Here is a 27,186-nt window from a genome sequence, read left to right as displayed (position 1 = left end):
CGTTGAATATCATCCACTCTTATATAGCAGGTCTATGTGTCCTTCGAGATACTTATATGTATGGGCGTTATGTCATAATTTATTGTTTTATTACAAGGAACTTCTCATGAACACTAACTTGTGGATCAAGATCCTGTACTACGTAAGCCGGCTTTGTGCAGCTTGGGTTATTTGCAGCGTGAGCAATGTTTGTACCTGGATCTTTTTTTAGCTCCGAGTTATGCAGTGTTTGAGTACAGGAATTGCAGCTAAGTAAACTAAACGAAACAGGAAGAAAAAAATTTGTGGATGCATGGCAACACTTGGCCGCTGTGCAACTGGACTGCTGTTCAACTGGGTGCCACAATGTCCAAACACAACAGTACTCCAAAACTTGTTGGAAGCCATAAAAAAGCTTCACATTAAAACTTTCAGGTGCATTTACACTGGTGAGTTGCAGAGGTCACTCGACCAAGTTTATCACAAAGTGACGGCCACAAGTGGCCACATTGGACGAACAGTGACTGTTTTAGGTTACTCGCATGCTGCTTGATTTTTCAGTGCCACGACTGGAGTCTCAAAACAGCTGAACCAATTAGTGGCACAAGAGCAAGACAGTGGAATTCGCTGAAGGTTATCTTGCATGGGGATAACGTTGCTAGTTGACGTGAATGGTGGCACCGATTACGAGACACTTCGGTGCGCGGAGGAGCAGGTTGCACTTGCTGGTGTGAACATCGGCCGCTGTGAGTTGCTTGTTGGTTGCCAGTTGCTGTTGGTCGCTCAGCCTTTGTTAATGATTGGTGTGAACGCACCCTAAGGCTTCTTCACAAAGGCTACACAGTAGGCTTGCCTTTGCAGGAGTTGTGACCAGCAGAGCATCAGCTCGGCCGTCTCCGACATGGGGAGTCCACCGGAGGAGCAAGGCAGCTTGGACTCTTGGACGGCCAGCGATCAGGCCGAGATGACGGCGTCGACAGCGGGGTCGCCACCGGGGCTGCCCCTTGACTCCAGCGATGGCGACCTCTGCGGGGTCGGCACAAGTGCCACCGTGTCCAAGATGCCGAGCTGCGACGACAATGGGAGCGTGTCAGGTGCCGACTGCAACGGATCATCATCGTCTGCCATTGGACCAGAGGAAGTGACGGCTGCTCTGGAGTCCATGATCAGCGGCCTTAACCAGATCGACACAGGAAGTGGTGTCGGTTAGTCATGTTTATCCGGTATTGACCATATAACTTTCCGGAAGGACTTCTAGAAGAATCAAATTAGAGAAAAATTTGTTAGTGAAAGCAGGAATGCTTTGTGTAGCTTCACACGTTGTGTAGCTTCAGGACGTTGGGCCCCATAATGTAGTTTGATTTGCTTCAGTTAATACTCTTGGAGCACTATTTATTCACTATTCAGTACATGCTTTTTCATTAGTAACAACCATGTGAAGCTAATAGAAAAGAAAAAGGCAGTTGAATTCCTCTATGCTTTCCTTGGCTTCATTTTCTGTTGACTTCATGTGGTTCGAACGGAAAATGGAGCCCCTTGGCTTGCCTGACTCCTCACTTTCAATGCTTGTTCATTGTGACTCATTTTAACTGGGCCCACTACGTCAGATTGAACCTCTTGTTACATTTTATTCTCATGACAGGTGCCAAAAATTCTGCGGATTCTAAAACTGTCGGAGTGAAAGAAAGTACTGCGACGTCGGTGGGAAATGGAGAGGATGTGTCAGCTGCTTTTGAGAGGAACGGGACGACCATGTCTGATGCACCATGGAAAGACGTGGGGGACGTCGGGCCAAGCTGCGACACGCCTTGGCATTCGGAATGGAATGGCAGCATTGACGAGGTAAGCATGTGTGGTCAGCCTTCATGCTCACTATACTTGTGCACGCATTTCATACCCTAAACCTACTCCATGCTCGGGTGGTCATCTCTTATTGTCTGTGTCTAGTCTGTAGTCTATATAGACAGTGTGTAGTCTGTTGAAAAGCAGTAGTGCTTTTTGTGCATCCTGTGTTCCCCAGATATCAGCAGGCGTGCCATATAGTATCACCATGTGTGTTGGATGAGCATCATTTGTACAAAATGCATAATGGTTTAAGCAGCAGGACTCGTATGACCAGCCATGGAGATGACTATAAAGGTGCCGCATTGCTTTTAAGATAGACTTGTGCTCTTTTGACTTGGGAGGTAACATATAGAACCTGTGGTGAACACAGAGAGATGTTCCAATCATACATTTGAATAACTTCGCAAGTGAACTTCTAGCTGAGTTCATTCAGTGAAGACTTGCATACTGGTGAAACGCACAGCCGTCGAGCAGCCGGGCCAAGCCGCAGCCGGAGTCGCTCCGGAGCATGACCGATTCGGGCATTGCCTCCGGACCGGCCATCATGGTGAGCCAGCATAGTGGCTGCTCCAGCGCCGACCTGGCCACGTGCGAATCTGGCAGGAGCAGTGGACTGGTCTCGTCGGGCTCATCCGAAGGACCGGACTCCGGCCAGCAGAGTCCTTTCCCAGGTGGGCCTGCCTTTGCACACTGATCAGCAGCTGTGCTTCGTGCATTTTTTAAAACTAACCCTTTAACTGCCAATAGACAAAGGTTGCACAACCTTGTTATTTTGACATATAAATAAGTAATAAATGGCCTATGCGGCTTGCAAGCAGCATCTGCCTGTCTTCGGATCTGCTTCTGTTTTACAACCGGATGCTCATTCAGACAGTCACACTGGCTGCAACAGTGTGAATATTTACATGCAATATTGGGCTAGGTTTTGCCAAACTAGGAAGTTTTCATGAACTTAACTGTCTGCTATTCTTTGAAACCAGACCAGCCTTTCTTAGCAGATATTGGGTGTCTGAATTTTCATACGGGGGTAAATTGGAATTATAATAATTTGTAACAGAAAACTTGCAGCTAGCGCACTTACAAGCAGTTGACTTGCACCATCATAGACATTGACAACAATGCGATTATTTAAATGTCATCAGAAAGGATTTTTCATGATCGCAGCGTTTCATTTGAGTCGTTTAATCGGACAGAAAAAAGTACAGTTGGAGAAATATTAATTACTAATGAACATTTCCACCAGGCTTTGTTATGAGCGCTTGCTCGAATGTTTCACGTAGGGGACGACGGCTCAAACAGGCTTCTGGAGCGGCTACGATCTGGCTCACGCTTCATGCTCGAAGAAGGGACACCCGAACAGCTTGCGCATGCCCACAACCTGACCTTTCCGGACAACGCCTCTCTGTGCGGACGAAGTCCATCGCGGTCATCCATGTCGAGGGAGAGCCCATGCGGGCAGTTCTCGGTCGACTTGGGTCAGTATATTGCTATGCTGAAACTGTTCTTCAGTGGAATGACCCTGCAACAAGGCATAGAGTGAAAAACGATAAGCGTAACATTAAGAGACAGGACGACGATGACGTGGATTAGAGAAAAAGAGGGGTAGTCGATATTCTAGGTGACATGAAGAGAAAGGACTGGGGTTGGGTAAACCATGTGATGCGTAAGGCCGATAACTGCTGGTCTATTGTAAAATAGAAAATTCGGCGAGTTGGTATAGGTTGACCATTTTGAACTGTAGCACAAAAAAAGGAGCACAAGAGAATAAGGAGCACACACACAATCGCTAGACTCACAGGTCTTCTCTTGTGCTCTGTGTAATTGGCTTACAGTTCAAAATGGCCTATTGCCGTTTCAGCATAGGTGCCGATAGAACTGAAGGCGCAGTTGGGGACGACAGGGAACTAGGTGGTGTGATGGAATTGGGTAACTTTCATGCGTGGGATTGTGTCAGTTGGCTCAAGACAGTGGTAATCGGAGATCGCTTTAGTCATAAGACTAGAAACCTTACAGAGGCGAAAAGTGGCCAAGACAGTCGAAAAAGATTCTCTTACGTTGACAATCATCTTTGATGGTTATTTTTTTCGTGATCAGTGTTCTTTTGTGCAAACATTAGTGCACAGTGAATGGAAAAAGGTTAGCACACGTGACTGCCGATCGGAGTAATGAAATTGTAATACAGGGCACTACAGCTGACAACATGCCGATAGCAAGAGTACCGGGCCATTACCAAATTTTTAGCACTTGTGGGTTGTTCAGTAGGCAGTTAAGGCACTTGGAAAGAATCACAGCTGGCTAGAACATCACCATGAAATAGGAAGATTGGGATGTAGATGCATGATTGCTCGAACACAATTGAAGATAATTGCCAACTCCCCCCCCCCCCCACTGAGAAGATAGAAGAGCCCAGCAACATTATTGACTAACTACTATTTCTGCATATCAGCGCTGCATATCACAAGTTGCCACTCCAGTCACTGGTCACCTCTGCTTATCATTTTTTGTTGCTACTCTACATCTTTTCATAGTTGCTATTTTTATTAGTGCATGAATGTTTAAATAAATAGGCATCATTTGTGATTTAAGCACGTGCTCATTGAATCAACCGCGTATCATCATACGTTGAAACAGTACTGGATAGCCTTCAAGTACAGTCGAAGCCTTGTTATAACAAATTCACATCTGACACGAAAATAGCTTCGTTACATCCGACATTCGCAACAAGCATATTGTATTCATTGCACACTGATAGTGGTGAGAAGCATTTTACATTTACTTCGTTACATTTGATAATTTGTTATACCGAGGTTCGATTGTATGTCCAGTTTTCTGACGGGAGCTAGCGCTTGAATCTTCGTTTGTGCTGCCACGCTGTGCAGGCCAGATGCGATCATTGCGTCTGCTGTTCAGCAACCGCGAGTGCACCTGCGGCCAGCTGGTGATCGCCAGCCGCGAGAGCCAGTACAAGATCTTCCACTTCCACCACGGGGGCCTCGAGAGGCTGGCACCCGTCCTAGGAGACTTCGACTTCCTCACACGGGGCAAGAAGAGGAAAGTAAGTTACAAATGGGACCACAATATCTGGAAGCCCTGTAAGTTTGTTCGGAACACTTTGCTCTGGAACTTCAGCAGCACTTGGCTACGTGCTCAAGAGCCAAGATGTGGGGCTGGCAAATGTCGTGTTGCGCCACCTGCGGCCAACTTAATGAAATAATTTGGCGGAGACACTGAAGACCGCTTACGCGTGGGAATGTGAAAGCATTATAGTCCCTTTGGTGAAAGCTTTAGTCAGCCAGATGGCTGCGACGTGACGTGTGCAATCGCGCATGCACTAGGCACACCGTTAGTCAGCCAGAACCGTGGAGCTGCCGCGGCATCAGGGAAGCATGCTCGTCTCGCACCTCGGAGGCCCGGTTTCGATTCCCACTCAGACCGAAATTTATCGAATTTTCTTTTCAAAGCCACTAATTTACTTCGTTTACAGGAACCTCCCTGAGAAATTTGATGTCAATCCGAGGATTTTTCTACGTGTTTTTACTCTTTGTGCCGCCGGCCATTTTTGGTACCATCGCTCAGTCATGCCGCTGGACTTTCGTGCAATGGGGCATATAGTCCCTTCGCATTAATAACCTTCTTCATTCTTGCATTCCGCCACCTCTGCAAATCTGGTGTCACAACACTGTGTGCTTGCATGGCGGGGCTAGCGTGGCGTGACGTCACGTACCTTACATAAGCAGCACCGTTTGAAAAAAAAAAAAAACTCACCCGCTAAAAGTTTTAACTCTGCTGCTGCTCAGTGTTCGTTGTGCCTATGCAAGGTGCTAGGCCTGGCCACTGGTTGGCTTATCACCCACCACAGCAAATTCTCTTTTCTCGTACCGCCCTTCAGTGCCAGCGTAAGTGCACGGAGCGCTTCTATCATTTGCGAAGTTGACACGTGTTGACTCTTGATTGTAGGCTGCGCATTGTGACTATCGTCATGCTGGTACCCGCTGTGGGGGATCCGGAGCCCCCACGACGGCGTGCCTCAGCCCATGTGTTGCTTTGAAACTTTAAATTCCAAGATTTGAATTTAGATTCGTGCTGTCATCGACGGTCATCGTCGTTGTTTCATCATGCCACTGTTTTCATTGTTGTAGTTGCCACCATCGTCTTTGTTCTAAGCATTCTATCGTCATTAATCGTGCAATTGTTTAACTGCTCTTGCTAAAGTCTCTTCCTTTTTTTATTGTTTGTGTTTCTGCCTCAGAAGCACTGTAAGCAAACCAGTGAACAAGGTTCCCCAATTTTTCTGGCACACAACTGGTGATTTTCACTGACAATCAATTTCACTACTGTGCCAGCTGGGTGCATGCCAAGCTTCGCTAATGCCCTGTGATTGGGTTTTGCAATGCAGAACGAGCACTGTCCGTACGACCACTTCTCGGTGTCCAAGCCCCAGGTGTCAGCAGAGGAGTGCCACCCCGAGGAAGGCCTGTACAGCACGCTGGTCGACGAAGAGGCTTGGCGGCAGTACATGAATGACGACGGAAGCATCGACGACGACTTCCAACTGCGAAAGGTACATCCTTGTCTCTCTGCTGGCGTTCTTTCTTTTACGGTTTGGTGTAAATCAGACTTGCGACGTATGAAAAGGTGGCAGTCATACCTGTACATTGGTACCCTTAGTAACACAGTGTTGTTGTGTAAGCTTGCGTGATGGGCAGTGATGGTGGCCGTACCGTTGCGACATTAACCGAGTGTTCATTGCCGCATTCGCATTTACATTTGCCAAGACCCTGCTGTTTCTTCAAGCATGGATATCGTTGTTTCATTGACTTTGCTAATGAGCTTTAACGACTGATTGTATGACTGACTGGGTTGTTCTTCTGTCTGTGCAGGCAATCTTCTTCAGAGGCTTAGATCCTAGGCTACGAAGAGAGGCATGGCCACTGTTGCTACAACACTATGCCTTCACGACCACATTCGAAGAGCGGGAACAAATTCGTAACGACCGATTTCTCGAGTACCAGGATATTCGCAAGCTGAGGTAATGACCAGTGCATGATTGAAGTGATTTGATTCTAATAGAGACTTGAGTAGTTCAGTACTATTTCATTGAGTGACACTTTTATTCTTTAGTTTCTTCAGCATAATTCAAGTTCTGAATGCAGAAAATTCTTGATTGCCATTACTTAGGCATTACTTAACGATGTACTGATTTGGGTGAGTAGGAATCGTGAATCCATGGTACGAGAGCTTTGTAGTGTCCGAAGGTTCAGGGGGCTGTGGTTGGTTGTGGTGCTGTGTTGCGGTTTCTCCACTGCCTTGGCTGATGGTTGTAGGGTGCGTTGGCTACTGAAGTCCATTGTGTGTCTCTTATCGAGATATGCTATTCTGTCTTGGCAGCTCACCAAAACTTTGTTTACACCAATTCCCAAAGTGCATGGGATCTGAATTATTTTTATTACGGGATGTATCAGGGGCTGGCGGGCTGTAGTTTGGATTTTCAGCTGTTTTTGAGGTGTACATTGTGCAGTACTTTGGATGCATGATCGTCATTGTGTGAGGCACGCTCTCTATTTGTAATGCCCAAAACTGGTGAGGGGCCGTGTAATTATAAAAAAAAAAAAACATTGAATTCTGGAGTTTTATGTGCCAGAATCCTGTGTAATGGTGCCACTTGTACAAATGGGCAAGCAGTGCTTGTAGTCTTTCCGGCACTGTTGCATTGCTTGTGCTGCCCATAGAGTGTCAGATTCATATCAGGAAAGAAAAGTGTGAAAAAAGAACTGCGTCTCGTTCCAGAGAGCGGATGAGCCCGGCTGAGCGCGAAGCTTTCTGGCGGAACGTCGAGTGTACCGTGGAGAAGGATGTAGTGCGCACCGACCGGACCAATCCTTTCTATGCAGGCGACGACAATCCTAACATCGAGATCATGAAGTGAGCAGCCTTTCTCTCTCTTTTTTTTTTTTTGCAGTGTTCCCATTTACACAGATAGTGATAGACCCAAAAGGACAGACAACTTAAAATTCGTGATCTTGTTTCTGTAGATGAAGAGGTTGTTGACAAAATGTGCTGATCACGGGAAAGTAGTTTGGCCTAGTATATGTAGAAAGTTCCTGAGCGGATTCTTCAAATCTTTTATTTTGCTGTTGTTTGCTGCTACATTGACCTGCAGTCAGGTGTATGCCACATGGCATCTTGTTATATGTTAGAATGATGAAGTGTCAAGTTCAGAGGCTACATGTTTGGTGACCAGTGGTGTTATCTGATAAAGAAGACTGTAGTGTATAGTGTTGCCTATGGAGAAAGTAGGCCAAACGAAGGCTTTAGTGTGAAACTGCAGGAAAGAAATCGTAAATAAAAATCTTTGATGTTGCAAAAGCCTGCAAGATTACCATCATTGTCATGGGTACTTACAGCATGATGAAAAGCCTACTTAAATACACAATGGCACGGTTAATAGATATATGGTTATGATGTCAGTGTTTCTGGTGTAAAACTGTTGGGGTTTCAGTGCGGTTTTGTGAATGGCTTTTCACAACTAAACAGTGCAGTGAAGCCTCGATTTAACAAAATCTCATGGAATCAATTTCTCACTTTAATTAATAAAACACTGTTCTGCTTGCAGGTGAGCACAGAGTGAAATTACTTTTTTTATTTAACAAATTATCTAACCTGCCAGTTAAGTAGTGGCTTTTGGCTATGGTCAAACACTATTAGGTAAATTTTAAATAGCAAGGACACTTGTCTATGCAAGAACAGGCATTCATTATGGTGGCAATGTGTATGCATTTTGCGTAAACAGTTGAGTGTCGTAATAACGAAGTCACTCCTAACATGAAAATACCTTCGTTATATGCAATATTTGTTATAATCATGTATTCGTTACACACTGATACTAGCGAGATACATTTTAGATTTACTTCGCTATATATGATAATTCATTATACCTGTGATCGCTGTATCAAGGTTCAACTTGGATGTCTTGTAAACGTTCATTTGGTGATCTGCGCTTAGTTTTGCATCTGCCGTTTCTCCGTCAGGAACATCCTCCTCAACTACGCGGCTTGCAACCCGAACCTGGGCTACACCCAGGGCATGTCTGATCTTCTGGCACCTGTTTTGGCCGAAATCCAAGACGAATCCGAAGCCTTCTGGTGCTTTGTGGGACTCATGCAAAGAACCATCTTTGTCAGCTCTCCCAAGGATGGCGACATGGACCTTAACCTGGTACGTATGTATAACATTTTTATTTCCAGCCTGTGGTACAGTTGGCCATGATGTTTTGTTCGCCACAAGTTTCATGACGAAATTTAATTGATCATAGTGTAAGTTACCAAAACTATTATAGATCAAAATTGAATTTGAGGCTATGTGCCCAGGCTTTGTGGAAATTCAGCTTTTTTCGCAAATCCCATATCCCATAAACTTTTTTGGCCATGTACATTTGACTGGTAACCTTCGAGCACCCCTCTACCGACGGACCTCATCTTTGTAAAGCTGATGAACACTTTGTGAATACAGTGAAATCTCGTTGATACTATGTTGATGGGAACCAGAAATTGAAGCGTATCATCTGAAAATCATATCATCCAACGTATTATCCAACCAAATCGTATTATCGGGAAAAAGAAAAAGAAACGTATTATGCCGAAAAACTTATTATCCAGAATCGTATCAACGAGATCCCACTGTAGGTATGTACAGTGACCAAGTGTGCATTCCTCCACTGCCCACAAAATACATGGGCAAGGAAATGTTATATTTGCTACATTGCATGCGATAATTCATTATAACCAAGTTTGTCATGTCGGTACTTGATTGTATTGGACGCCATGATACCAGTGCCTCATGCACGTGCTCAGGAGTACATGCGGGAGCTGCTGCGGCTGATGACTCCGCGCTTCTACGCGCACCTGGAGAGCCAGTGCGAGCACTACCCGGACGCCCTGGAGCTGCTGTTCGTGCACCGCTGGCTGGTTCTGTGCTTCAAGCGTGAGTTTGCCGAGCCCGAGGCGCTGCAGATGTGGGAAGCGTGCTGGGCACGCTACCAGACCGACTGGTTCCACCTGTTCCTGGGTGCGGCCATCGTGGCCCTGTACGGGGGCGACGTCGTCGACCAGGGCATGCGCCCTGACGAAATGCTCCTCCACTTCAGCTCTCTGGCGGGACACATGGACGGCGACCTGGTGCTCCGCAAGGTGAATGTTGAGCGTGTGCAGACCTGTGTTTACGTTTTTATTGAAGCGAAGCTTTCCTTCGCCTTTTCGACTTTGCTACTGCTGCTGCTGCTGTCTGGCATGCCTTGTCGGGGTTTGGCTGAGAATGTGTATGATGTACATGTCAAGTGCACGGGAGAGGAGTCTGAGATCTGTTCAATGAGAGCTCCCTGGGCATCGCCACAATGCCCTCTGGAGCTCCCTGGCTGTTGCCACAATGCCCTCTGGAACTCCCTGGCCGTCGACACAATGCCCTCTGGATGGCTGTGATTACGTGTGAGCCCCCCCGCAAAATAATTGCAGAAACTTGAGCTCTTACCTTTGTACTCACGCGCAATAACCCAGAGAAAAGATACAATGGTAGACAGGAGGTAGAGAGAGGCGACTGAGAATGGGCAAAGCCAACGTCGTCATGGAACGAATGAATAACAATGTTGCCTCTCTTAGCTCATGGCATCTTGTATACGTGGAAGGATCGCGAAAGAAGGGAAAGGCGCCATCAGGTCGGAGAGCATGGCTCGTTAGGGTCTCATAATGAAGGAAACGCTAATACTAGGCATGGCTAAAGTTGAGGACAAACTGGAAAATTTTAAATTCTAGGTGCGGTACGGCACGTTTCTACCATTTCGAAAAAATAAACATCGTGCAAGTTTGTCCATCCGGACAACTCAAGCACCGCAGTGTTAAGACAACACTACACAAGCAGCCAATCAGCAAACCATCACTTCCGCCATGATGCAGTCCACCATGTAAAGCAATGACAGTGCTAGCCTTCTTGCAGGCTACAAACAGCGGCGCACAACAATGCCTTGAGCAAACGCATCTCGCTGTGTGTTCTGTACACTACGCAGACAGATAAGCAAGGTAATATTTAACATCACCTCACCACTGTCGCATGCCATCATCATACCTCCAAATATAGTCAATCAAGGCAAGCAGCACCGAAAGCTTCGCTTACATCGATTTCCAAAGTGTGATCTGTGTAATTCTTTATTCCCTAAAATGCAAAAGTATTGTATAGGGGAGTAGGTTACAGATAATAAACAACAATGGCAAAAATTTGGCAAGGTATACAGTAGAAATATAAATGTGAGCAAGATGATCTATACAAAAAAAGTTGTCAAAAGATGAAACGGAACAAGAAAAAATTGAAGAGGTCATAAACCTATAAATATGCAAAAAGAAAAAATAATTAATAAAGCAGTGCAACTACATCACTTCAATGACAATGTAAAAACGCGAACAATGATTATCGGAACAAGCGTTAATCAATGATAGAAGCAGTGTTAGCGAGCAGGTGGTTCCAGTCTCGTGACACGTGCGAATGAAAGAATGCAACAAGGTGCCTGTGCTAAAGGACCCACAACTTTTTTCTCGGACATTCTGAGACTAACAAACAAATGAACAAAACAAAACAAAAAACCTTTGCAGATGTATGCAAATCCAAGCAACTCGTACATTAAGGACAGCAAAGCCATGTAAGGGAGTTCTCGCACTTTTAAAATGCAAAACGGGGCACCTTGTGGGGGCAAAGGTTGCGACGCCATCCTTGCAGGTCACCGGGAGACCTTCGATGATTGGCCGAGGCCTCCTAGGGTAACGCCATGCGGGACGGTGATGAGACGTTAGCAGTTGCTGAAGAGACGCTGATTGCATGGGAACATGAACGTTAAAGTGCTTGGTATGCTACCCGTACTGAAATTGATCATAGCCAAGAGGCCCAGTGGCAATACCCACAAAACGTTCGGGGTTTTCGACCCCCCCGCTTAATTGACCTCTCAAGTGAAGCCAATGCGATGTAAGAAAAAACGTATTATTGACTACTGGCTAAGGTTAACATGCAGTGGAATTGATGTCTATTCGAGTGATCTAAGGACAAGGTAACTTTTATTCTACAACTCTTGATTATTATGTTTCAAAGCAAATTCGAGGCTGTGATGGAGGTGGCCTTTCCTTTCCTTCTTCGATTGCTACCGTGCATGCCACCACTTGTCGCATGAGAATGGTTGTGGAAGCGTCCTTAAGAGCTTCGCTGTAAAACAAATAATTCTGCCAAAAAATTTATAGGAATATACCAAAAAATTTATAAATATCAGCTGAAACATTATTTCTTGTTTAGTTAACATTACATATTTGAAGTTCTGTTTTATTATTTATATGCATATAATATAATCATGGTTACTTTATTTTATATATGGTGTTTTAATTGGTTTTGAGTAGTTACTTCTTTACGCGCCATACATAATACAGCATGTATTATTATTAGTAGTACATTGCATGTGTGCATTGCATGTGTTTATAATTAGCTGCTTTGTGTATTGTTTACTTTCTGGTAACTAATATTCTAGGGAGCCATTGCACTCTCTGACTTTGGGACTCTTGCAATTGTATCAGCTGTATCTAACAGACTGTATCTCGAATAATAATAACCTGACACTTTAAAACTTCACGTTATTGATCTTCAATATAGAGTTCAGATAAGCAAACTCGTTCAATATTCCCTGTGGGTGTTGCATTGGGCCATAAAGAAAAACTTGACAGTCACTTAAGTATCCTTACATGATTTGAACGTGAAAGCAGTATGACTTATCTAATTAATTGGTTACGTCCATGATATGTGACGTCATACATCGTCACGTGTCCTTCACAACTCTACCTGAATCCACCTTGCTCTTACTCTTACCAACCTTAATCCACCTTAATCCACGCTGATGATGATCTTTGGTAGCACTCGTTGAGGACGTCAGCTTTTCTGCCTCATGGGACATATAATGAATTAATAAAATAGGACAGAGATTACAACTTCTTTCATTCGCTTAATGACTGCAAACAGTACACGTCAGCCCCCTGATACCAGTGACTTCCCATACCGTAAAAATAGCATGATAGCATCAAGCTTTCTTTTTGTTTTTTCCAGTTGACGTTTATTGGACGTTTATTGAAGTTGGACGTTTATTGATAACAATGAAGGTAATAGGTACGTTGCATTTAAACATACAGAAAGAAGTCCCGTACATCAAGGCTAATGTGGGGCCTCGTAAAACCAGGTGCCAAAATGACATCATGCAGACTGTGAACTATACTACAAATACTGCAGTGAAAGTTCATTAACACAAATACAGTATTTTACTTCTTTTTTTTATGCAGTGAAACCCAGTTATTCAACAAACACATATGAAAAGGCAATAGAAAATATAAAAAGAAAGGCAAAATGTGAAAGGAGCACAATGAAGGGGCAGTCAGAATGGTACAGAGCAAAATATTCTTGAAAACGCGTGAATAAAATATATTACATTTGAGAATATAATTGCACTACCACAACAAAACAGAGCATAATGACTACATAGTAGAACAACCAATAGATAACACAGAATTGTGTAAATACTGAAAAGTCAGCATTTACCAAATGAAATGGGCCTAGAAAATGTTTGACTGAAGTAAATATGTGCGTACTAATGTGAAGGCAAAGATGGCGTGCGTTTCGGCCGGGCCACCGATGCAGTGATATTATACAGTCAGCGTCCGATTTTTTGGACTCCTTTGGGGCCTTGAAAACGTCCGAAAAGTCGGGCAGTCAGAAAAAAATGAATGCATGCCTTTTACTGCTCCTAAGGGCTCAAATCGCCACAGGCACGTCCGAAATAGCACTAAAGGTCTGCCAGTACACTGATTAGGCGATATCGGTGCTCATACTCTGATAGGAGACGGCGGGTGCAGGCGTGTATAATTAAGGAAAACATACCGTGTCCTGTAACAATTGCCGCCTTCCCACTCTTGGTATGCTTCGCCTCAATACATTGCATAAGCTTCACTGCGTAACATTGCTGTATTGAGGCGAAGCTCACTTTTGGGAACCGGCATTATGCAACGCGTCGTGCTTTCCGAGCTTCGAAACCATTGGCGAGGATTACAAAGGCGGAGTCGGTGCCATTGCTAACAGCGGCGTATTGTTTCGATGAAAAACACGGCACCGAACAGCAACAAGCTTAATAGCCAATGTCGAAGCAGCTAGGTCTAGCGTTGCCGCAGTGGTGGCTACGGCTGCCAGCAGATCTGCGTGCGAGAGCGTCGGTTCGAGGCGGCAAGATAACTAAAATGGCGGCGGTGGTGGCTTCAATTAATGCCATTTCGGACAAGGCCGCAGGTACGATACACTTGGTGTGACGCCTGTCCGGAAAAATCGGACAGCGAAGGTTTTCTTGCATACACAATTTCAGACATTGACTCTATAGGGTACATGGCGGTGGCACGAAGGCGTCTGAATTATCGGGCATGTCCGAAAAATTGGGCGTCCGGAAAATCGGTCGTTGACTGTATCTCACGGTCGTTGCAGGCGCGGGGCCTCTTACACCAGTTCCGGCTCCTGCCTTGCATACCGTGCACGCTGGCTGGCTTGTGCGAGCTGTGTGGGCCCGGCATGTGGGACAGCGGTCACGAGCCGGTCGTCGAGTGCCGCGGCGGCCACGGTGGCCGGCCGTGTCCGCACCGTGGTCAGGACCCGGTGGCACCTTCCTCGCAGGGGACGGGGGCCGATGCCGCCAACCACGTTCCCTGATCTTCAGCTTCCGCAGCTCCGCGTGGCAGCTGCATTTTTCCGTTCCTCCATTTCGGAAACGATGATGATGAGCAGCTGGAGGGAAGTAGCTACGTTTACTCATCGCGCGCATGTTTGTTATCGAGGGCTCAGGACTTCTTCCTGTAAGGCTGAAGTCGGAGCTCTTTAACGAAGCTGTTGATCGACTTGCTGAGACCAGAGGGGAGCATGAGCACAGACTCAGATCGGTGACTAATGCTTTGACATGGTGGCTTGTCTTCGCTTATGCAAGCATTGTAGTACCATCACGGACAGATGAAACATGAACAAGTTAGGCCTGACTGGAATGCACTCTTTCATTTTTGCTTTGGCACCAATTCATGTTGTCGGCATGACTTTAGTTGATACACTTGGTGCGACGCCTGTACCATCTTTGGTGCCCGGACAAGTAGTGATAAAAGATTGTGCTCTCGAGTTATTACTTGCGAAAGGTGTTCTGCATTGTAATTTCTTGTTCATGTTTCATTCGTCCATGATGATACACTCTGGTCAAGGCAGACCCTATTAATATTTGCCTTGATGAAGACAAGTCAACATGTCCTGGCGTTCATACATAGCTCAAGCTTTACCTTTGCTCACCTCTAGCCCTTTATGTACTGCAGTATACAGCAACGGGCTTTAATTAACTTGGGCTCAGTGTCAACGGTAGGTGTGGCTTGGTACATGTGGCTTCGACAGCTATTTCAACCATGTGACCTAGGACCAGCTGCACCCGTGCCCATGCGGGATGGACGATCACGGGTGTCAGTAATGTGACCGACAGTGATAGCAGCTGACGTCTTAATTGACGTGCACACAATCAAGTTTCGTCTTAGCTTAAGTTCCCGATTGCTATTATGAAATGGGCAAAGTGTGGGTTGTGGAACGTACCTGCTGAGCTTGGCCTTTAGCCTGTTCTAGCCAGCTGTTGCGATTTTGCTGTGTGCTGATACTGGGCTCATGATAGTTATAACTTGGTTCACCCTTCCGTGTTAGGCTTGCTCAGCGACTAGACAACTGAGCTATGCGGGAAAGCCGGCCTCTCGATGCAGACACGCCTGCAATGCAGTGAAGGTAAATGAAGGGGAAAGGATGTGACAGTTCGGAGCAGGAGAAAATTCCAGTCCTCCACCATGATGCAATGACTTCTCTAGTGCGAGCACAGCTGCTCTGGCAGTTACGTTGCCAATCATATACGTTACAGCCGCTGTCTTCACACTTTCACACTTTCTGCATGCCCTGCATAAAAGAGCACCACAGGATCTGGCCTAAGCAGCGATGCAGCCTGCAAAGTGCATTCTACAGACTGTCAGAAGCACATTATTTATTTAAGGTCTCATAGTTTTCACAAAAATAGGCAAAAATGAGTAAGCTAAAAAAAATTAAAATTAAGCGCCAGATTTGTAGATTCTAACTCTGCACCGAAAACCGATATTGGAGTTCTGTAAACTGCATCTGCTAGGGCATCTGATGCAAGCAATTGTGATATATTAATTTGCAGCCTACGTGAAATCGTTCCAATGTTAACAAGGGTACTTCTTTAAATCCCTGCACACAAATTAGTGGTGTATAACAATGACGCATCAATTTTGTAAATTTTACATGCCTCAATAGATGCAGTTGACAGCATTACAATATAGTTTATTATCGCTGAGTTAGAGTTGTAAGCTTCACAGCTTCGTTTTACTATTATTTTTCTTTTTTCCAATTTTCAACATTTTTTGTGAAAAATATTGATGACCTACATCAACAACCTCTTCTCTGCAGTTAGTACTAGCGTATTTCAACATTTTCTTTTGACTGCCACAAGCCTCGTCAAATTTGGTGCATTGAATGCTGAGTGAAACGATTTCTCTGCATGTTTTGCAGCAACTGAGTCCAAGTTAATTGCAACCGATTGTTAGAGCCGAAATAATAAAAAAAAAAAAAACAAGAGAAACGTGACACGGTGACTTTTGACATCTTCTCGAGAGAATCCCTGCATTCGTTGCAGCATTTCAGCAGTCTTTCATGAGCCCGGAGAGCTTCTGTGTTTCTTCTTCGCACCCTATCACACATTTTAAGCCCTCTTTGTAGCCATAGTGCATGCATCGTTGTAAAAGCAAGATGACTGGTATCACTATGAAGTTTGTCACTTTTTATTTTTATTTCATTGAACGACCATGTTTGAATGGCCCCTAATTTAAAGGGACACTTAAGAGAAATACGCCTTGAGCTGTATTGCTACATTAATGTTCTAAAAATACCATGAAAAGAGGTGTCATAAATGACAGTAGGGTGGCAACTTTGCCCTGAAACTCCCGCACAATCTTATCATGACATTGTGCATTTTATTTATTTATTTAGAGAATACTGCAGGCCTATGCAGAAGGGGCATAGGTACAATAGAAGGGTCAACTAAGGTGTGCAGAAAAGAAGAAAATGGCTACGGCACATCGCAAATTAAAAACTATAGCTATACAGTAAAGGCAACTCTCCAATACAACAACAGGAACTGCCATAAAATAACGGCAAAGGCACAGCACCAAAGAAAGGTAAAAAAGCTGAACAAATAGAATTATAAAATGCAGCTTGCTCAGGAGTCAACGCACACATTTGGTGGTAGCAAGAAGTGATAAGAGTTCCACAGCGTCTGCTAAGACCCAGTTTATTTTTCATCGGTATTAATAGACTGCATTGTATTCTAAAAGAGTCAACACGTTAACTTGGCAAGTTGCAGGAACTTTTACTGAACTACCACGACCTAAATACGAAAACATGCTTTGAATCCTTAACTTCACACTGCCATGCCGGTGTTGAGCTTATGGCGAGAGCTACGACCTTCATGTTCTTTTTTAGTAATCAATGTATGACCACGAAATTTATGGAGATTCGAGTTTTGAAAGACCGCTTTGTCACTCTAAACTGATACGTGTCTCTCTATAGTGTCCCTTGAAGACATTGTAGAATTCCCCACAGTAGAAATGTTCACTTATCACAGCAAGTTGTGCTTTTGTTCCAGCAGCAATGAAGAAAGGATTGCTCATCTGTTTCTTATTTCGCAATGTTGATGCCTTTCAGCATTGAAGTTGCATGCGTTGTCGAGATATGTGATGGAAATGTAGCATTGGCATTGTTTTGTGGATAGCTCGTGGATTGTGCTCGTTTAGGAGTTGATACTCTCATGTGCGTGAACTGTACGCAACGGTAGACTCAACGCTCTTTCTTCGTAACCTTGTTTCATAAACTGACAGGCGGCGTAGTGAAGCTGTCGAGAATATAATCTTTTACTCCGGACATGTGTGTTCAACGTAAGAGCCTCTGTAGGTGCGTAATCTTTTATATTTTTACATGCTGATTATGTAACGGTGTGTATGGTGGACTGTCTAGAGAAGCGATAGCTTTATTTTAATCTTATATGGACCGCTGGAGACTTTATAGGGGCTGCAGAATCAAGCATCATTTCCTTCTCTTGATCACTCTGTACAGCTTAGTGAAGATTAGTGTCCAGATAAGCGTGGCAATTTTGATAACAAATGATGGCATTGTGTTCACTGCATTGAGCATTGCATTGTGGAATTTAGCCCGATGCGTTGCTGGACAAATTTTCTGAATGCTTGCAAACAACATGAACGTTTGGTTCATGCTTGTAGAATTACAAACACTGTAGATGGTTGCAATTTGGGTTTTGTAGTTCCATAGACAGCAGGATGAAAAATGTTTTTCATATTCGCATGGGTAGTTATTTTAAACAGAACACACTAAAATGTCGTCATAAGTTGCATCTGTAATTTCTTATTGGCGTTGCTAATCCGTTAACATGTCTATGTCATTTAACCTTGCGAAAGCGCCGGTCTTGATCAGAAATTTGCAATTTTGACATTTTAGAGCACTAATCTATCACTTTTAGCTTCACTTAATCTTTGCCTTGAGTGTTCCTTTTAGATAAGTGCTGTTCACATGGTTTCTTTGATAATCAAACTGGACAGCTCATGGTTCTTTGTTTAGTTTTCCATAGATTCAGTGTAGTCCTTTCAGTTAACTAGAACTGATGACATAAAGCGATTCCTAAGCTTATGTTGCTTTGAAAGTGAGTCGACTCTATGTCGCATGATCAAAATTCAGATCACTTTGTACACATTAGTGTTTGCATGTCCTGCAACCGGCTCTCCTAGTGAGATTCTGCCAAATATGGCTTTAGTTTTTGAAGTCATTTACAATGCCATTGTTGTGAGAAGTCGAAATAAGGACATTTTGCATGGAAGAAGGAAAAAAAAAACTAGTAGGGAACATTATGACCTCACGCAACCAGCCTTCACAAGACAACTCTGTGTGGAGCATCACCCCCTTTGCTTTTTTTTTCTCAGAAAAATTCGGCCCGACACATGCCTCTGTGCTCGGCAGGCTAGGCCCAGTGTGCTTGGTTCCCCCGAGCTTTTAATCAATGTGCGCTTGTCCGGGTGCTTTGCCAACTTCTTTGGGCACATTTTTTCTTTGATGCTTGTGCAACTTCGATTGCTTATTGCAACATGTACATTTGCAGTCTTCGTTCAAACTAAAGACTGTGGCAGCCGCACATGGCTATCTCAGTCATTGTCATTTTCAGAAGAGCGTGCGCCCACCGTGGCTAGTATGTCGACGGAAGACACTAAAGCTTGCCGCGCCACGACGAAGTGTCGGGCTGACCTTTTCTAACTTCAGTTTTATCCCGTGATGCTGCCTCCTTGTTCTTTGATATTTTTGTGCAGGTGCATGCTGCATTTTACCACTTTCTTTTCAGATCGACTGAATGCCTTAAATATGTGCAGTTTTGTACTTGGAAAGACTTTAGCAGCAGTTTGAATTTTGGAAAAGTGTTGTCTGCAAGTGATTTCAGAGAAAGGTTTAGGTCCTTAATTTTCCACATCATAACACACATGAAATACACTCTGCTTAGACAATGGCTGAACTGACTAGAAAGAACTTGGTTGCATTTAAAAGAAAAAGTCAAATGCTCCGAACTCTTGTAGCATATATTTTATACAGTCTTTCAATTACCTTACAAAAGTTATAAAACAAAACACAAAATAAAGAAAATTGAAGCACTGCAGTGCGAACAGATTTAGTGTTTAAAGTAATAAATTATTGGTATATCGCACATGACTTTAGAGATCACGACTAAGTTGTTAATAAGGCCTTTGGAAAGCTCACATAGATGAAATGATTTATTTATTAATTAAATTAATGTGGTGACCTAGAAATGAATTAAATTGAAAATAACATGGTGAATTTGAATTGCTTGAATGCTCGGTCAGCTGCTACTTGCAGATACTCTAGGTCTTTTTTCATTGCACTGTTAACAGGCTTGGAAATGTGACGATTCAGATTTCAAGAAATCTTGATGATTATTTTCAGTGTTTTTAAAATTGAAAATTGAGAGCCTCTGTAAAACATCAACTATAAACTGGAGGCAGAATTGAACTTACTATTTTAAAAGCAACACATTCTCTTCAAATCAGCACAGCAGTTGCCTGGGTAGACCATTTCTGCATCTAATGTGTATTTGAAAGGAACATGCAAGATCCAATCCTTCTTCTTAACTTTTTCTAATAGTTACTTGACAATATCCAAAGACACTCCTGTATTTTTTTGCCTGTGTGAAAAAGCAGCATTCCTCAGAGTGATTCTAGTGAAAAACCTGCATTCCTCAAAGTGATTCTAGTCAGTTTGAAAGTAAAACACAAGTTTTAATTAATTACATCTTTAAACATGAATCAAGTTCCTGGATAACTGACTCATGGATCCTATATTTTTTAGCATTGTGTACTGTGCAGCCATTATTGGAATGCACAATGTCCTAGTGGACGTAAGCTTTGAATTTTTTCCTCGCTAGCCCAACTGGAAATAAGTGATTAGTTGGACTGGTTTGTTTCCCAACGATTTCCAGTTCATACAGCATTATTTTCTTTAATTTCTTATTTTGCTGGTTTCCAATTGCTCTAACTGCTTGTGGATGAAAATTGGAAAATAGTATAGTTAGGCCAGTTGAACATATTATTGAGCTTGTAGCCAAGGCACGTCCTGGCTCAATCAAAGTGGTATTCTAAAGTGAGCGACAATTACTCTGACATGCTTTAAATTTCATCATGCTGTAAAATGCGAAGATGTTCCATTAGTTTGCAATCTTCGTTTTGTTTTTGCCGTTTACGTTCTTATTTTTCTTGGCACTCTTTGGCGAGACCTGGCCCTTGTGGCGTTAAACATCATCACCTTATTTTTCGTGTTGGATTGATTTGCTGAATTGTGCGAGCAAAATGCACGACTCCTTTGTACCCTGTGACAGTGTCTTCACTGTAAAGTGTGCAAAGCTGTGCGCGCAAGCAAATGTGATGCGAGACGTGTGTTGTGTGCTTTGCACGTACAGTGTGTTACGCAATGGGTATTGTACGTTTTTCACGCCTTATATTGTTGTCATAATCATGACTCTGATTTTTTTTAATCCACATTTTAGATCCATTCCATCTTTTAATGTTGCGTTCACTTAGTGACGGGCATGCTGTGGTGAAATGTGATACCAAGAGTACAAGAGATAAGAAAAAAAAAAAAAAGAAACGACAGCTTCATTATAGTCATTCCCTCTTTGAGAACTTTTTCTTGTTCTTTTGAAACTTGGAGCAGCTGTAATAGTGTGCTTAAGTTTCAGGTTACCCATTCAGCATTGCAGAAGAGCCAAGTGGAATTTGTACACAACTTTAACCCCTTAACCATTTCATTAAATGGAGAAATTCTTTAGACTAAACTTGCCTAAAACACTAACTGGAGATCTGTTGCGGAAAACTGTTGAGCACCATAGTAGTGAGTCTGTAATTCTTAGAGCATAACTTGGCACAGGTTGTGGTTAAAGCGGTTAAGCGGTTAAAGGGCTTAGCTAGGCTGTGTGTTAAAAAAATACCATTGGGCTCAAGTGTAGCGAGTACTAATGTACATACATACAACTCTTGTAGAACTGAGTGCGTGTTGTAACATTTTATTTCATGTTAGCAGCTGCACAAAAAAGTGTTTGCATATCGCTCCTTTCCTGAAAAGTGTGCAAGCAGTCATCACAAATATGAAAAGAAAAAGATGTTTTTTTTCTCAGTACATAAAGCATTGTAGTTGTGTGCTATGTATCGCCTTGTGATCTAGTCCTTGTACTTGCAATGTTTGTGTTACGATGATTATGATGTGCAATCCTGTCTAGGGAGTTACGTCTTTCCCATTACTATGAAATGTGCAGTTGTGTCAGTGGCGTGGGTGCAATGGCTTTGAAAATTGAACCTTTCCATGATGTCTTGCAAGATGCACGAGCAGAATCGGCTCTAGTTGTCTTGGTGTGCGAGATTTTGTACGTGTTTTGTACGCACGCTCTAATGCGCGAATTTCGCAAGACGAGCCGAAAAGAGATGCGCCGTTGTGAGGTGCCAAACGAGGCGTCATTGCGCGCACAATCCATAGCATCGCCAGTCAGACTTTGTAACTGAGTTGTGGAAACACAGTATGCACTGGCGGATCTTGTGATGGCCGGGGCAATTACGAAGTGCACTGGAGCTATTGGAGCAAATTTTATTCTTCATTGCGTAGTGTATGAACGCAAGGTTGATAAGAAACATTTGCCGGATAATGTAACGCGTAGAACAGCTGGTCACTTAGTGTAACGGTACTGGTTCCAAGGGAAGGGAGATGCGGTCTGTAACCCGTCCCACCAATTCCGAGGAGTACAGCGAGAACTATGGGTCGCTTCAGCTGACCTGACCAGAGGAAACGCTCCTCCATTGTCTGCCACTGATCATCCTCTGTATGTGCAGTGCTAACTGGATGAAAGTTTCTTGGCAGAATCAGTGGTGCGCAATGGAGCAAGCGTTCCTTCTGGGAAACATAGGCCGCCATTTTGTAGCGATGCCTTTTCCGATGCTATGCCTTTTCGCACTTCCGTCAGCGGTCAGAGCGACGCTCCGCCCACGTTATCGACAGAATGAGCCGGCCATCAACAGTGGATGACAAGAGTGGCATAGAATGACATGTGCCCTACAGCCTTTGCTGTACTGCGTGGAATTGGTGAGGTAGGGTACAAGGCAGGATAGAATTGAATGGAGGGATGACATTACGGAACTTGCTGATGTAGGGTGTGATCAGCTGGTGCTAAAGAGGGCTGCTTGGGAAAGCGTTCGTCCCTCTGCGGTAGGCTCACGATTATGATTATGGCTGAGACAACAATTATGATGATAATGATGTATAGATAGCATTGTGCATTACTTGCATTCTGTGTTTGTCTAAGTGAAATGTGAGAGTGTAATGAGGGGTGGGGGGGGGCTTGTGAAACATCAGACAGTCGGCTGTTATGAGAGAGAGCACAAAAAGGAGCGATTTTGTAATGCATCCATGAAGTTTACCGTGCAGGCTAGTAATGAACCCAAGAAGTACAAGTTTACAAATACGGAAACATTTTTTGAAACATTTTTTTCCTCGTAATTTGAGGTTTGCACGATTTCTAGTCAGTTTGCTGCAGTCGGCTTCAAGTCACCACCTTGAATGGAGGCCAGTCTTGCTGCAACAGCAAAGCTTTTTCGTTTGCCAGCTCATCCTCTTTTCATGTAGCCTCATAGGGAATCCGAGCGTAATGCTTTGGTCATATTTCTTTGTTGTGCCAATTACTAGTCACGGCTACTGAAATAGGGACAGAAAAAAAGTGGCAAACTCTCTTTTGTATTGAACTTTTATTTTGGAGCAAAATCTCTTTGTGCCATCTTTTTATGTTTTCTTTTGATTCAGACATTGAATGTTGGAGATTATGCAGTCAAGTGAGTTTTGCAGGCTCTTGATATCAGCCTGTGAGATTGGTACATTGGAAAAGGCATCCATTTTCACCCCACCAAATGACTGAGATGCTCTGTGAAGTCCTCAAAGGCACTTCACCTGTCTGCAGATCATGAAATCAAAAAGTTTAGTTCTCAGACTAATTAAGTTTCACTTGAAGTGAGTGTACACATTCGTTTATGTGTTTGGCTCGTTAGGTGTTCAGTAGTCTCTCGTCGTCAGTGCCGCTCAAGCTTTCACTCGCAAAGAGATTGCACACAGTCACCTAGCGGTAATTGAAGCTTCTAGGGAGATTTAATCTTAAAAAAAGATGTAATAAAGCACAGTTGTGACTTCTTATACAATATACATACCCAGTCATGTTTGAACATATGTGTATCAGGAGATGAAAAGATATATGACCTGTTTGGTTGCGCCATCTCATAGTGGCTATCACCAACTTTCCATTGAGACAAAGATGTGAAATTTATCACAGCATGGCGGGTAAGCTGCCTGCAATGTCCACTGGATGGCTCTCACTTCTTTTCCAGTGAAGCGACAATGCGTCAAGGCATACGTGGTGCCATTTATTTTGTTTGGTGTGAATACGAATTCTACCTTCTGAATTTTATCATGCTTCAGTGTTTACTCTTTACATTTTACATAAAGAACGTGGCGAGACAATGTTTGCACCTCTCTTTGCACCAGACATCCCACTGTGGAACATTTCTTTCTTAATTCGGTCACGTGACACTTTTTGTCGCTTGTGCAATGTATCTGCTCCCTGTGTACGTGTTCTGCAAGATTTGTATCTGGTATCTGTACATAACGGTGTGTACACAGTGACGCGGTGATAATGTGCCTCAACATGTGCATATATGTACAGCTATGCATATACTGGAATAAAGGTTAAGATAAAACAATAGGAGTCATGTCTGTTGATCATGAGCATGGTGCACTTTGTATTGTAATGCATGATGGGAATTACGCGGACGTGGTACCACTTACAGTCAAGACCATGTTAACCCCACAAAGCTCAAATGCCATTCAATATCAAGAAAAATCAGAAAACTTGTTCACATTTATTTTTTGCCCGAGAGTGTACATTTGTACCAAAAATATGAAAGCTTTTTGAAACGTAATTAGTATGGTTAGTAATTAATTAGTTATGGTATTATAAGTTATACACAGCTGAAACTTCTTACCAGTGTATCAAAAACGCTACAAGGGCTTTGCATTAAGTTTTCAGTGGATAAATCAGAATTTTGAGGTATCAAACTTAGTGTAACAAAAATGATACATGCTTTGTGTGGTTAATGAATCGAAGTACTGCGAATTATGTTCTATGTTCAACACATAAATCACTTTTAGCGATATTCATGCAAAATAATTTCCTTAGGGTTAACTGGAATGAACTGCCAATTTCTGACTGGCTGCTCTGCAAGGGCCAGATTGAAAATGGTTCGCTACATCCACTATGGCAGCGATTCCGACTTGCACAAAGTTATCTTCCTTAACAATGATGATGACCACGATCCCAATGCCGACGACATAGTAACCCGCTCACGCAGTAGCCGACGGATTCTGCAAGTGGAAAATGAACATGTGCACGCCTCAACGACAGCGTCACTGGTTTTTGAGGCCACGTGATTACGTGTCCTATCAGTTGCGACTGCCGCGGTGCGGCGCTCGTTTCTTATGGTTTTGGGCGCGAGCTTTGAAGTGACGTACGCTAGAATTGATCATGATAATGATGATGTCAATAATTATTTGTCACGCTGGATCATTTAGTTTTATTTCGTGATTATCAGACACATACTAACTCTTTAAAGCATAAAAGTAAAAAGAAAGAAAAAAACGCTTTTCTTGATTTATCACCCCCCGTGATGGCTTAGCGATTGTGGCGTTGCAGTGCTAAGCACGAGGTCGCGGGATCAAACCCCGGCCGCGCCAGTCGCATATTTCAATTGGGCCCAAAGAAAACCGGACACACCTATGTGCACATGTGTGCCAGTTTCTTTTATTTTGTCCTTTGTGTGAACAGTATAGCGCAGTAAACAGAACGATGACATACCGACTAGCCCCACTCGATCTAAGCCTTGTTGAGCGAAATGCTAAAAAACGGTAAAGAACCCCGGCTGGTCAAAATTATTCCGGAGTTCTCCGCCACGGTGTGCCTGTCGAGTCAGATCAGATAATCAGATCGTGTTTGGCACGTAAAACCCCAGAATCTAATTAAGCAAATAATAAAGCGCTGTAGATGTCCTCTGCAGTCAAGGCAAGCTGGCTGCTTGAGGTCGTCACGATGAAATGGCTCTCCCATTGTGTTTAAGTAGCGTTCGGAGTTTAATAATAAGGTTATAGCGTTAAAAAGATAACGCGTTAAAGATATAGAGTTAAAAAGATAAAGAATGATAAAAAAGATATAGCGCTAAACGTTTCCGCACCTAGGATAATGCTGCGGCTGCTTCGGACAGCCGCGAACGTCTCCAAACCGCCGTGGCCATCTGGTCAAATTTAACGTATACGGCGAATTTTCAATTCGAGGCAGCTACACTCACTGTTATGATCCTAAATATAGAAAGAGATCACGGAGTAGTGAATGCGTGGTAGAGAGAGATGCGGCTGACCACATCAGCAAGCAGGCAAATACCACGTCGCACCGCCCCTTGGCTGCTACGCACAACCACAAAAATGGCGGCCAGCGCTGAGCCGTGGTGCAGCAGAACGCCAATAATATACTCTATATTCGTAACCTCCGAGAGTCGCGCGTGCCGCCATTCGGCGCGCGCAAGTCTCGAAGGCCATGCCCTATTACGGTGCTCCCACTACCATCCGGTCTCTGTGTAGATCGAAGTCGTTCTTACAGAGCCCAGTAGCTGAACATGCATCATGAATTCGTCGTATTCGTCAGATGCAGGGTGTTGGATAGCGATCCGCACAAGCCCATCACATCGTTTCACTCGTAATGAGCGAAGTGTCGCACTACGCAGGTCGTTGAGATTCTTCGACGCCGTCGTGTTCGACGAGGATCGTGAGTCCAATCAGCAGATGTGTAGCGTATGAGAATATACGTAAGGCTTATTCTTTCATCTGTGCTTCGACTGCTTATTGCGCTTTCGTACGATGGTCTTTCCCAAGGCGTTGTCTGTCTGCGCCCAGTCCATTCTTGACCCAAAGTCACGGCTCTGAAAGTTCTCGCATGTTCTTCCCTTCCTTGGTTTGTTTGTCTCTCTTAGTATTATCGTTTTTCAGTGCCCACATATAATTCAGGGGTTATTGTAGCATGTTCTTGGAGAAAAATAAAGTAAAAGTATTCGTGTACAGCAATACCAATTTGGAGCACATCAATCGGCATTTGAATGCCATTTCTCAGCGTTTGGTACGATGGCAGACGATCTTTTTGCCGAGCAGTTTTGGGGGATAAGTTAAAGAAAACGAAAGCCTGCAATTCCGCCTGAAAGGCGAAGTATGGATTGCGATAGCAAATTATTAGACAGCTATACGAAGTACGGATATTAGTTTTATCAGCCGTTAAAAGCTTGTAAACATTCGTTTTACGAACTAAATTAACAAGCATGATGCCACGTGCGCACAGGCAAACATGAACACATCTCACTCGACGACAGTGGCGACTCGTTGTCAAAACGCTGGCGTGAGGAAGCGCGGCCGTAGCAGCGAGCGAACTAAGCAATAAGAACACAGCGCATACAAACTATCAGCCCTCGGCGCATCTAGACTCTGTACCAATTGCAGATCGCTTTCAAGATAGCGCCCGCGCGGCCGCGCTCAGCC

The 27,186-nt window shown here is 43.8% G+C and overlaps 1 protein-coding gene across 1 annotated transcript in view; it reads left to right on the top strand.

Annotated features, from left to right (window-relative positions):
• LOC119452718 (TBC1 domain family member 16) overlaps positions 1-24,314 on the top strand; it is a 36,739-nt gene extending 12,425 nt beyond the window's left edge. The window contains exons 4-14 of the mRNA XM_049667146.1: positions 841-1,184; positions 1,622-1,821; positions 2,288-2,495; positions 3,105-3,299; positions 4,704-4,879; positions 6,221-6,385; positions 6,705-6,853; positions 7,612-7,746; positions 8,853-9,039; positions 9,675-10,010; positions 14,362-24,314. Coding sequence (XP_049523103.1) covers positions 841-1,184; positions 1,622-1,821; positions 2,288-2,495; positions 3,105-3,299; positions 4,704-4,879; positions 6,221-6,385; positions 6,705-6,853; positions 7,612-7,746; positions 8,853-9,039; positions 9,675-10,010; positions 14,362-14,583 — 2,317 coding nt within the window. The 3' untranslated portion in view covers positions 14,584-24,314. The remainder of the gene's footprint in view (positions 1-840; positions 1,185-1,621; positions 1,822-2,287; positions 2,496-3,104; positions 3,300-4,703; positions 4,880-6,220; positions 6,386-6,704; positions 6,854-7,611; positions 7,747-8,852; positions 9,040-9,674; positions 10,011-14,361) is intronic.
• Positions 24,315-27,186: the final 2,872 nt, after the last annotated feature.

Source organism: Dermacentor silvarum, chromosome 5, assembly GCF_013339745.2.
Source record: "Dermacentor silvarum isolate Dsil-2018 chromosome 5, BIME_Dsil_1.4, whole genome shotgun sequence".
Taxonomy (NCBI): domain Eukaryota; kingdom Metazoa; phylum Arthropoda; class Arachnida; order Ixodida; family Ixodidae; genus Dermacentor; species Dermacentor silvarum.
This window is presented reverse-complemented; position numbering and strand designations above follow the sequence as displayed.